This window comes from Schistosoma mansoni, chromosome 6, assembly GCF_000237925.1.
Source record: "Schistosoma mansoni strain Puerto Rico chromosome 6, complete genome".
In the NCBI taxonomy this organism is placed as follows: Eukaryota; Metazoa; Platyhelminthes; class Trematoda; order Strigeidida; family Schistosomatidae; genus Schistosoma; species Schistosoma mansoni.
Window position 1 is genome coordinate 12,275,256 of NC_031500.1, and position 12,106 is coordinate 12,287,361.

General features: G+C 35.3%; 2 protein-coding genes across 2 annotated transcripts; one reads left to right on the forward strand and one right to left on the reverse strand.

Moving 5' to 3' along the window:
• Smp_059670 (hypothetical protein) lies at positions 1-9,797 on the forward strand. The gene is made up of 5 exons (XM_018798283.1): positions 1-54; positions 238-453; positions 1,854-2,076; positions 6,813-6,970; positions 9,010-9,797. The coding sequence occupies exons 2-5, from the start codon at positions 352-354 to the stop codon at positions 9,250-9,252; spliced, it is 726 nt and encodes a 241-aa protein (XP_018653240.1). The 5' UTR covers positions 1-54; positions 238-351; the 3' UTR covers positions 9,253-9,797.
• Positions 9,798-11,122: 1,325 nt separating this feature from the next.
• On the reverse strand, positions 11,123-11,921 carry Smp_059680 (hypothetical protein; the record flags this gene model as incomplete). Its single annotated transcript, XM_018798284.1, has 1 exon — positions 11,123-11,921. The coding sequence occupies one exon, from the start codon at positions 11,919-11,921 to the stop codon at positions 11,199-11,201; it is 723 nt and encodes a 240-aa protein (XP_018653241.1). The 3' UTR covers positions 11,123-11,198.
• Positions 11,922-12,106: the final 185 nt, after the last annotated feature.

Below are 12,106 nucleotides of genomic sequence, written 5' to 3' on the forward strand. Positions count from 1 at the left end.
GCGCTAGCCATATTTGTACTCTCAATCCAATCTTAGTGCGGCGTCTTATATGATGTGCGTTTTACGTTTTCGAATTCTCAATCATTCTTTTTCACTCACGTTTACTCGACTTTTTTATTTGATATTTTCTAAACTTGCATCCGTTACATGCTGATTTCATGGCTTGATGGTTGTAGTAAGTCCCAAGAGTTTACTGAGTTGTTAGTTACTATCGTAATACATTTTTATTCGTTTCAGATTCACCCAACTATTAGAGCTGAAATCACACAACTTTATATTTTTGTGCTACAACAACATTATCATAAGACAGGTCGGAGCTCATTTAAGGCCCAAAGTTACATTTAATGAAAGATGAATCCCGCCAACTTGCTATCAGCCGCAAAGTCTGGAACCACTAGCAATATACTGGATTTTTTACGAAAACCTGTCAGCATTTTGAGGCTTGTTTCACTCGTAAGCAATTTATTCTACTTAAACGCCTTGAATAACGGTCCAATACTGTTCATGTTTCTAAGTACCGTTTCACATTTCATAATTACTATATGATTGTCAGCAGTAAGACTTGTTGAGAATCTCAGCTTAATTAGATTATTTCGCCGAATTCGCCGTTTGACAGAACAGCTGTAGCTAGGTAATGCTGCCCATGTAGGTCAACAATTTTAGGAAGGTGCTTGGGTCAATGCAGTTAAGTTTACTTAATATCAGTAATATTTTCGAGTCTCACTTCTACGAAAGTCCTTCAAATGCCGAAATAGGAAAGTGAACCAAGATGAAAGTGATAATGACTTAATGGGGAAATATGTTTAATAGTAACTGGTTTTAGATGGACATGTTAGTAAGGAGCCGACTTTCTGGAGAGAAAAATAATCACGTTCTAATTGGAATTATTCAGGATACGATCTCGGATTTCGAGTGCGCACCTCCAGATTCCAATGCTCGTTTAAACCAGAGATTTTAGTCATTATTGAGCATCTATAAAGCTATTTATATTTGGAAGTTGATAACTGATACATGTTTAGTCAAGATTGATTTGATTAACCTTATTGTTAATGCTGGAAATTACAACGTCATCGAAATTAAAGGTTTTACCAAGTCAGTAGCTTGCTTTGTATTGTTTTTTCCTCCAGCGGTTTTCTAGACAATGTCAAGTCTTTACTTCGACCCTTGTCGACTCAGGTAGTTAGCCAAAAATTATCATTCCTAGTACTGATCAACGTAAACTTGGATTGTGATGTACTTCATGAAAGTTATGTGAGGATAAGATTCCTTTCTCGGTACATCGGAAATCAGTAAAGAAAATTAAACTCATCATATATTCCGCAAAATGTCGTCATTTCATATCTAAAATGAAATCCGATATCTGAAAGTGTAGGTTTATTTGAAATTGCGCATGTTTTAATTATTTACTTGCCATAGTACTTTCGTCAAACTATACTTATCAAGGTGAAGAAAATTTATGTCGTTTTTAACTGTTAAGATTCAAAAATTTCAGTTACTGTACTTGGCCGTTAACTAGCTTGCTACATACTGTAAGCCTCTCTAATGTGTTTGGATAATTTAATTTTGGAAATTGATTTAATTGACAATCTTTTCAATCTTAATGTGAATTGATTGCCATCAAATTATTGCCGTTTTCATTGCGCTTGATAATAGGCGATGTGAAGCTGATCCGATTGAAGAAAAAACGGATTCTGTATTGTTGTATGCAACTTCATACTAGTTAAGGAAAAACGTTTATTTACCATATAATATACCCGAGCGTTAGGCGATTGACGTTCAAGCCACAATATCAGTATTGACATGCATGTTAAATATTGTTCATCAACAGCTACGCTTGTGATTTTTCATTTCAGCTAGTATCTGTGATAGTCTTTGGTTCTATATCATCAGGTTGTCATACGCATCAAGGTATTTGCATTTTCGGCACAACTTCTAGTGCTTGTAATCTCCCCGTTGCAATCGGTGTCTTTGCCTTTCTTGGAGAAATTCTTTTTCTCGTTGGCGATTTTATGTTTGATTCAATTTCCAACATTAAAAGGCGGAAAAATATTGTAATTGGTGATTTGGGGTTCTCAGGTATGTCCTCTGGGCAAATTGAAGTTAATAAGCTATTTTAGAAGTTAGACTTAATGAAATTTTTACTTTCATATAAAACACATTACTCTCTTAGAAATATATATCTAATTGATGAAGAAAATAAGAAAAACTGATAGGCTTTGAGGAGAGAATACATCTGTATCGTTATGCTAAGTTAAAGACTTGAGATCATATTTTCTTGCTAAATGACAGCTACGCATCCGCAATAAATAAAAGAGTAGTTTGATGGATTTAAAGTTAGCTATCAATGAGCACAACTAGTTTTGATAACAAAATTCTCATAATTAACGTTATAGGGTAAAATGGTGTTGGATACCAGTTCTGTAAAACATTTCTACCCATTACGATATCAAAAATCTTTGTCACGAGCTTGTATAAACCAATCGATTTTTTTGCACCTGCTTCTTGTTATTTCGGTATGGTTTCAGGTATTTTGTTGTGTAAAATGGGTGGTAGTCTAGCCACTTGACTGCACTAGTTCTGGACAATTCGGTAGCTATTCCATTATCAGGCAGGAAATCAGTTGGTTGCAATGTGAAAATAATAACGATAATACGAGTGCCAGGAGAAAACGAGTATTTCAAGAACAACAAATAAGTTGATTAAATGGTAACGTGTAAAAAGAAGGAATTGAAAAGAATAAGAGGGGAAATGGAGAGAGTAATAAGAAACATAGGAAGTAATTACTGGTATGAGGTAACTACAACCATGGTTATTTGCGAGACATGGATCAGACGCAGCTAGTCCAAGAGGGAGATAGTAATTCACGGATGTGTACATGTATGTTAAGTCTGCTCCTAAAGCTATCTACCGATGGGGCTGTGGACACTTTGGCTGGTAGGGCATTCTAAATGGAGGCGAATGGGGAAAAGTGAGAACGTACCCGAGTGTTCGTTCTTTTATATGCAATCTTCCGACGGTTGCCTCAGGGAGAGTGGTGATGATTTCTGGTAATATGCTCTTGTTGGGGTGGCTTGGAGTACATAATATGTCGTATGCTGTTATCAGATGACCTGCTGTCCTCCGATAGCTCAACAGGAATAATAATCCCATGTACCGGAGTCTGTCCTCGTACGATTTATTTTTTAGACCCATCACTTACTTGATTGCCCCTCTCTTTTCCTTAGCCCAAGAGATTTAGGTCCTTTTTGAAGAAAGGGGACTCTACAATATCGTGCGTACATTTTAAAGTGTTATGAGCAACTCTGGGGTGATTACTCCAAGTTGTCTACGCACAAACTGTAGAGTTGCGTTTGCCTTGGCTCCATTCCCCATGTAGTTTAGGCCGGTGTTCAAGCTCTCCGTGGTTACAAGCAAGAGATGATGCTCTGAGGAAACAATCTGGAACGGAAATCCCTGGAGTCTGTCATTGCTTTGTGTCAAATGTGTAGATTGAACTTCCAAATTAATGAGCAGCAGGTAACTAATATAAAACACTATTAACTGGTAGATTCAGATATAGTTCATATGGTCTAGTCATAAATGCATTGGCCAGTATTAAGTGTTAGTGTATACTTAAGCCACTTAGTAAGCTAGTGTATATATATGAGATGATTTTCACATCATCATAGTTTTGTTGGGTTAATCTTGAATATTATAAAAATTATTGTTAGGATGGGGGTTTTTTGGAGGTTGTAGTGAATTTTTAATAGTTGAATTCACACCACAAACTCCCACTGTAATAGTAACATGAATCCAACCACTAGAGAATAATTACAATCTCCACAAACCCCGACTCTGATAATAATCATGTGTTCACTAGTAACTAGCTTCAAGATGGATTTCCTGGAGTTCTAGTGACAAGCCGTGACCATTGGAGTCTAATCTGTGATGGGTAGAGACAGGTATTTACCTCAGACAATGGATGAATGGTTGCGCAAGTTAATTGATTGATTAAAGTTAGACAATAACACCATTGGATGCCGGCTCAGTGGTCTAGAGGTTGAGCGTTCGCTCTCGAGAACGAAGGACCTGGGTGCAAGTCCCGCATGCGGGATTGTGGATGCACACTGCTGAGGAGTCGCATACTAGGACGAAACGGCCGTCCAGTGCATCCAGGTGTTTAGTGGTGGTCTAGCTTGAATCGACTCATAAATTCAACTATTATTACAAAAATATTCATGTGGTCTGTCTAGAGTTTTAGAAAGTATAAAGTATTGTAATTCTAACGACCCTTCATCTTATCAGTATAACCGATTGGATAGCAAACCTGCACAAGTCCTGTAGTTGTATGTTCATAAAGTGTTTTATGAGTAATAATGTAGGTAGTTTGAGATACTTTGGTGTAAATACTATTTTTCTATTTCTGATTCTCAATCGTCTAACAGATTTATTAGTCAAATCGTCAACCAGTTATAAGTGTGTAAATAAGGTTATCCTCATACAATAGATTGTTCAATTCACTCTGTTAGTAAGTAAAATTTAGACGCAAACTCGTTCGATGATTAGTAAATAAAAATTATTCTGCGGGCGTTCATATTGTTACTAAAGAAACATAAAGTGACAGTCTTTATGTTCTAAACATTTTAATCTCTATCAAGGTGGATTCAGTACTATCATCTTTACTAGTTTTTCCCAATATAAAAGAAATTCGGAGACCAATGTACTAAACCATTAAACATTATTGAATTAATCAAAAAATCAACTTATTAAGGGTTATTTATAAACTAAAAGATATAAAAATCAACTCTAGAATTATCGAGTAAAGACAAGTCAGACTTTATTCACTTACTTGGATGAACACTATATGCCAGATACAAACTAATAGATCAAAGCCGTTCAATGAGATTACTTTACTTAAGTGTGTTAGATCAAAATCGCCAATCCAAGGTCATAGGGTAAGATGCATTTTGTGAAAAACTCAAAGTACAGAATATTCGTAACTCTTGAAAATTTTGAGGTAATCAATCATGTCACTTTTACTATTTCAGGCTCAAAGCATTATATTATTAGAGACAACTATGATCCAATGTCTCTAAAAGAAATTTCCACTTGTTACTGATCTTTAAAGATATCCTTTGAAGCAATATTGAAACTCAACCTTCAACTAAACAGTGTGAAAGTAGACGGCAAGAAGTGGCAAGTATATTAGTTAAGGTATATATCATTCGATTATACTAATAAGTACATTGATTCGTATAATACTATTACCATGACTTTTAAGTCATTTAACAAGTGAATATGTGACCAAAATACTTTACACTTGATATCGGGATCATAATTAAATCTCACATGAGTAATGGGAGTTGAAAAATCCATACTGAATCCCTGTATTGACGCTAAAAATCTATCAGTAACTATGTCAGAAATTTACTCCATAGCTTATATAAACCACTGTTATTTACACTAGGGTCTTTCTACTCCAGTCATACCACGTAAAAACGCCGGTCAACCTTTAGGTAATATATTGTTTTCGATGCTTCTCTGATTGATACTCATAATTTACACAATTTGATCCGGTTTTCAGGAATGCTATTCTGTTGATTGTTCATTGAAAGTTAATAAATCACGTCCACAAGTTGTAAATGTCGGACTTCCTAAATAAGTGATTCCGTAGGATCTCACTAGATTATTGGTTAAAACTCCACTTCAACATTTAAAAAACAGATTTAACCGGATTACGCTCCATTTGCGTGTGATTCTTTTCACTAACAGACATTGGGACAGAAGTAATCCAGTAATCAATAAAGTAACGTAGTTAAATAGAACAACACACTTTGAGAGGGTAGTGATATCTGTGAATTAAAACCTACAAGGAAGTAAGAATGCGGTCATTGGAAGCGTAGATTTTCAAATATCGTTTTTGATAGTGAAGTTTTGATTGTAAAACCTTAGAAACTATGTTATTCAGTCTAATCTCCCTTTTCCGATCACGAAATATTGTCTTCCTTCACAAATCAGGGTAATCAAGAGCTCCAGAAAATTAGATAGGACTGAATTTACATAATTAATTTCAATTATGTCGAGGAGGCTTTAAGTAAAGGCCTATTTTCTGCAGGAATAGTACACGACAAATAACAGTTCACTGTTTAATGTTACACATTATTCACAGACTTAGAACTCAACATCAACAAGCAAACATTTCAACTTGAAACGTAATCAAGGGCCTCCGTAAATGCTATACTAGAAATTCTCCCTCCTCAAGAAACGTAGATATATGATGACTCTTATTATTCTTTCATATTTTTTATTTATGTCTTCAATTCTAATGTTTACTATATAGTGTCAAAGCTCATATAGGGATGACATTCATATCCAGTCGCTTACTATCACAGATAGAATTGAGAGAACATGTGCATTTATCAGATAGTTTTTAAAATACATATCTCAGAATTCACTGGTTTTAGTTAATCTTAGTCAAAATTTATCAAGTGCCTATACTTATAGATGAAGACCATTCCAATATTAAGAGCATTCTACAAATTATCTAAGTTGTCTGATTGAAAAGTAAAAAGTATTCGGTTAGAGAAACTTTTGGTGAAGATAATATTATTTACTGAGTAGTAGTAGAAGGACTTGACACGCATGACATTGATCACCACCTAGTGATCAATCAATTGTGATGTACTGAGTCGTTTTTATATTTTTCTCATTAGTCAAGCAAGGGATTTTTCTTCCTCGTTTTACATTCAAACTTTCTCCCTTGCTTAATTCAATATCATATTTATTAGAAATATTTTTCGTAAAGACAATTAATACACACTTCAAATAAATAGGTCTATGGACATTTCTATGGTTTGTGAGCTTTTGCCTACTTGCTAACAAATGGACAAATACTTCTGATGAATGGCTTGGGCAACACAAAGTGGAAGGATGGCAAGAAAGTAATGCTCGTTCAGCGATTGTCTTCTCCTTCTTATCCATTGCAATTTGGGTAGGTTTTATCTATTTATTTATAAAGTTGAATTTAAGTTAAGGTTACTTTTTAGGGATATTCGAACAGTCATTTAGTTAAATGAGTCATAATACATTTTATTACTTGTTAAAATAAAAATTGTTTTCGAAGTCGTTATTTGCAAACCTTCTGCATAATTTTAGTCATTTTGCTATATTCCATAGTTCATATCACAGATTGGTCTTAGACAACCATTGAAAACCAAAAAGCAGTGAACATATGTTTTGTCTTGTATCTAACGTCTCAGGAGTTCACATTTACAACACCACTGAGCGTTGCCTTGACTTTCAGGTCTTGTAACAAGCTCTCAACCATTGGATGCCGATTTACTGGTCTAAATGTTAAACCTACGCCACGAGATCTGGAGATTCTGAAGCTCTGTTCTCGATAGAGTCTGGAATATGGACTCCTGAAGTATACCACTATAGGACAAAACAGCTGTCCTTATTTTTCAATGATTATCTGACAATGATCGATCCGTGATATAAAGTATGAAATTTGATGATCCCCACACACCCACTGTGGTAATGCCTCGCAATACATTACCACTCATTCGCCCATTAATAATAAATAAATACTAGTCTAATATTAAAAGGAAATATTTCCAGTAAGATGCATGGAAATCAAACATTTTACCCGATTTGAATTATAAGGGAATTTACTGACGAAGGCCCCCAAATGCCCTGGTACGGTCGAGAGTGGGGAGAGTCCGCTCTCCCTCTCGAAATGCTCTCACATGGCCACGCGAATATATAGCCTCTGCCAGGGAAGTACTACTCACTGCCTTCTCGTGGCGGGGGTGTTGTTTACGAAATTGAGAGGACGAAAAGCGAATGTCCGGCGCTATAGCCGGGTTGGTGAACACGAAAAGTCCATCTAGGGGAGTTGGAAGACCCTGATTCTAAACCAATGGTGTACATGGGCTCCAGTTTCCTGAGTGAACAAATGACGTATTAATCTAGTGTTGGTCACTGGCTACCATGGGACTGCATCTTCTCACGATGCTCCACTGCCTTGTGGATCAGACCTTTAGGCCAAAGGCTCCGGGTGTTGCCCCCTAAGAAAACCACCTGCTTCAGTTTGGGCACCTGGGCAGTATCACAACCCTCACACAAATCTCATTTGATTTGTGTGGCGCATATATATCGGGTGCCCCTTTGTACCGATATTTATATGTTTAAGTAAATAGAATAGTAGTAAGTAGGACTAGTATTTAAATATGGATAGAATAGTTATTACTAACTTTTAACATTTTAATCTTAATAATGTTGGACTTCATCATGAAATGCTTCTACTTTGACTGATATGTTCATTCCATAGAAAATAGTCAGGAAACATTTTTAAAAGAAGGAAATTTATAAACAAAGATCCTTAGAATATAAGAGCTTTAATTGATATCAATTAAAAACATGTTTTATTCTTATGATCAAAACAAAATTTCATATATCCAAGAACACTAGACTAGAAAGTGTTGAACCCATAATTTTAATAATAAACAATCAGTAAGATATGTGAGCATGGGGATTGAATTAAATATACTGAAACTTAAATCTAAACAACTGAGTGCTACAACCAAAAAATATAGTTTAAATGGATGGTTCATGAATAACTTTTCCATAATTGGGTCATTTGTAAAAATGAACAACCAAATATTATACAGAGTGAAATCCTTGTTCTATCTCATAACAGTATCATTTCAATTAAATAGTCTGATTAGTTAAAAGCTTCAATTTACCATCGAACACTGATTTCAATTGACTTACGTGATTATTCATCAAACTACTCTCATGGTATAGTTAGCGTTTTTTAACGAGTTGGTTTTCTAAAGGATGGGGTTGCTAACCCCATGCCCAACCCTCCTCCTTTACCCGGGCTCGGGACCGGCAGTAGCCCCCGGAGGAGCTACAGGCGGAATTATTATTTGACAAGAAATAAATACAATTTAGCAACAAGAATTTTACTCAATGAATTTCTTTTGTTGTTTGTTATCTGTCGATTTTAATTTCATATGAATTAAGGGTGGAATCACATTTTTCGCATTACAACGGTTTCGAATGGGTCAAGCTGGTCTCACTCCAGAAGAAGGACTAGGTGAGGCTGGTTCAACTATGGATCCAAATACTGGTGTTCCAGGTCAGCCATATCCTGGTATGATGTCTGATCCGATGAGTCAGCAGCAGCAACAACAACCTTATGGTGGGAATATTCAACAGCCACCTGTAGGTGGTGTCGGCGGTCAATATTATGGACCAACGTATTAACAGACTGAAAAGAGTCCTCATCTAGAAGAAATTTAACAGTAATTATACTATTCTTTGATCTCATTTCATTTTATGATTTTAAGTTGAAACGTGGATGAATTTTGACTTCTTATGTGTAGTTCATGTCGTTATTGTTATTTATCATTCCATTGGTTATTATTATTATTCTGAGTTCTTTTTATAACATTGACTTGACTTCATTTTTTATTTATATATTGCTCTACTTTTTTTCATTACTGACAATGGGGTCAGGGATGGGAGGACGAGAGCCAAACAATCGCAGAGACAAGTCTATATTGTTAGTTCCAACTATTGTTTCTCTTCCGTTCTGTCAAACATTCCATTAAACCTTGATACATTATCTTGTGAATTTATATTTAAGACATTTTTCGAACATATATGTACTTATATTACTTGTTTCAGTGATGTTGTCCCTTTTATGTTCAGTCGCTTTTAGTCGTATTTAGCATAATATTTGAATATATAAACAAATATGCATTAAAAAAATGCATATCACCAACAATAAATAGATAAGACTTTTATCAAATTTTATGCTTCCTATCTTCAATAATGACGATAAACACGTTGGTCTCAGTGGTTGTTAACTTAGTTATTGATTATATATATATATATATATATATATTCAGTCAGTCGGGAGATAAGAGAGTTATCAGGAGGTGTAGGAAGGATTTGAATGTGACCAACTTGGTCTTGTGTGTTGTTACGGGTATGAGGGCTAATATCACTTCCCCGCTGCCCACACCGTGGAAGAGTATTTCTTGAGGGACCTGAAAAGGGATTGAATTAGTGTTGGTCTTAACGACTTAAGAGCGTGACCGCAGTGCCCAAGGGACAACTGCTTGAGGTCGGTCACACACGATCTTTTTGTGGGGGATTTTTGACGTGTTAGCTCCGTTCTTCAGAGGACCTTACCGCCAGAGACGGAAATCCATGGGATAAGGCGAGGTGTGCATTTTATAGGGTCGATCTTTTCTAACCACACCCCTCCCTGTGGGAAGGCAGCATCGCTGTTATGCTGGTTGTCTGAAGGAAACACCTTACTGCCGTCACACCTCTGTACAGTCGGCAGTACGACTTCGCCTTCGGACCTTGGGATTGCTGCTTTTAGTCTTAACGCTCTTCAACCGACCTGTCTGGCATGGTAGGACCTCGAGGAACGATTGTTCCAGCCAGCATAGCTCGATTGCTTCATCACGATAGGCGAGCCCGACCAGCAATGTTAACTATCCAGTTGCTTCTTGAGGTTCATGTTGCAAACAAAATATTTATATGGTCAGTCCAGTAATTAACTATTTAGCTATTCGAGTTAATTTATTACTTCATCCTCCTTTGCGCATAGTTGTACAAAGGAAGAATTTACTGACTATCTTTAACAACTCTTATAATGAACTTGAAAATCAAAACCAGCTTATAGCCAGTCAAAATGCGGGTGATATGATTGAGTCGTTAGTTATGTAACATCCCCCAGAAACTCAAGAATATAAAGTCGGAAATATAAATTTATATATACTAATAATTTATGTACCTAAATATTTGGCTCTGCCAATTTTAGCTTTCTGGTTGTTTCTCAGTTTTTTTCACTTTTATGGGCAGTTGAGTAAAAAAATATAAGAACTGGCGTTGGTCAATCATAATAGAAAGTTAGTGGTACTATCCTGTTATCCAATTTGAATTGGTGTTTGAATATGAAATCTATTGGTTTCATAGTTGAGTACTGAAATTATTAAACTATCACTGAAAATTAATACACAGAACTATTTCAAATGTAACCACTTTTGAATCCAACTATTTAAATTTTCATGTAGCTTTTGGTAATACGTAAATATATATTGAACGAAAAACTAACAATGGTAAAACAAGATGAATACATTTCTATTAACAAAAATAATACAAAACTGAAAGTTCCAAATAAAATGTTCACAAATCTATCTGTAAATATCCCATATAAGTAAACTACCTAGTGCTCCACCATTTGCTGGAACAGATGTAATTAAAAAATGAGATTGTTTTGTAAATGTACATGATCGAATTATTCTGGATTGTTGATCAATATTAGGTCCATGTGGTTTAGTTAGTGTTGTAGAACTCCATTCACCAATTAAACTTCCTTCATTTAAACTACCTAGACTAGGAAGATAACCTAAAGATTTTATTTTAAGTTGATTATTTTTGAAATACACATCAATTAAATGTATTTGACCATCCCATTGACCAACTGCTAACAGACGACCATCATCACGCCATGTAAAACACGAAATACCAGTAGTACAATTATCAAGTGATTTATGAATTTTGGATAATTTAAAATAATTTGACATTTGAGAATCGAATTCCAATTGTACAAAAGCTATGTTTCCATCGACTGATGGATCTGTATCACAACTATCCACACTAGGTCCACCTAAAACAACGAATTTGACATTTGTTTTTATTCGATCAGTACTTTCCTTACATAATTGTTGTTTGAAATCAGGTTGAATAGAAAGTGTCATAATGGGAATAGATTGACCCAAGGGATAATTGAGCACACTTAATACTCGACCATCACCTAGTAAAATTAAGTGCCCAGATTCGAAACCGGCCAAAAGAATGGAATGTATTTGGTTTATTGGATAAGTTTTTTCAATTCCTCTTAATGACATACACATGCCTAGATTTGTAATATTTTGACAAGAAGTTTGAATAGAATTAATTGATTGCTGACAAATAAATACAAATTGAGGCAGTTGGATTATTTCAATAGACAGTTCTGTATTAGATGTTGAAGAATTATTATTATCATCATCATCATCTCTTTCTTCTTGACACAAATGGGCCAAGAAATAAACATCCG

Bases quoted from the DNA above. Each gene is read 5' to 3' on its own strand.
- Smp_059670 (XM_018798283.1), top strand. From the start codon at position 352: ATGAATCCCGCCAACTTGCTATCAGCCGCAAAGTCTGGAACCACTAGC. The intron at 2,077-6,812 runs GTATGTCCTCTG...TCAAATAAATAG, and splicing joins TGGTGATTTGGGGTTCTCAG to GTCTATGGACATTTCTATGG. The intron at 6,971-9,009 runs GTAGGTTTTATC...ATATGAATTAAG, and splicing joins TCTTATCCATTGCAATTTGG to GGTGGAATCACATTTTTCGC.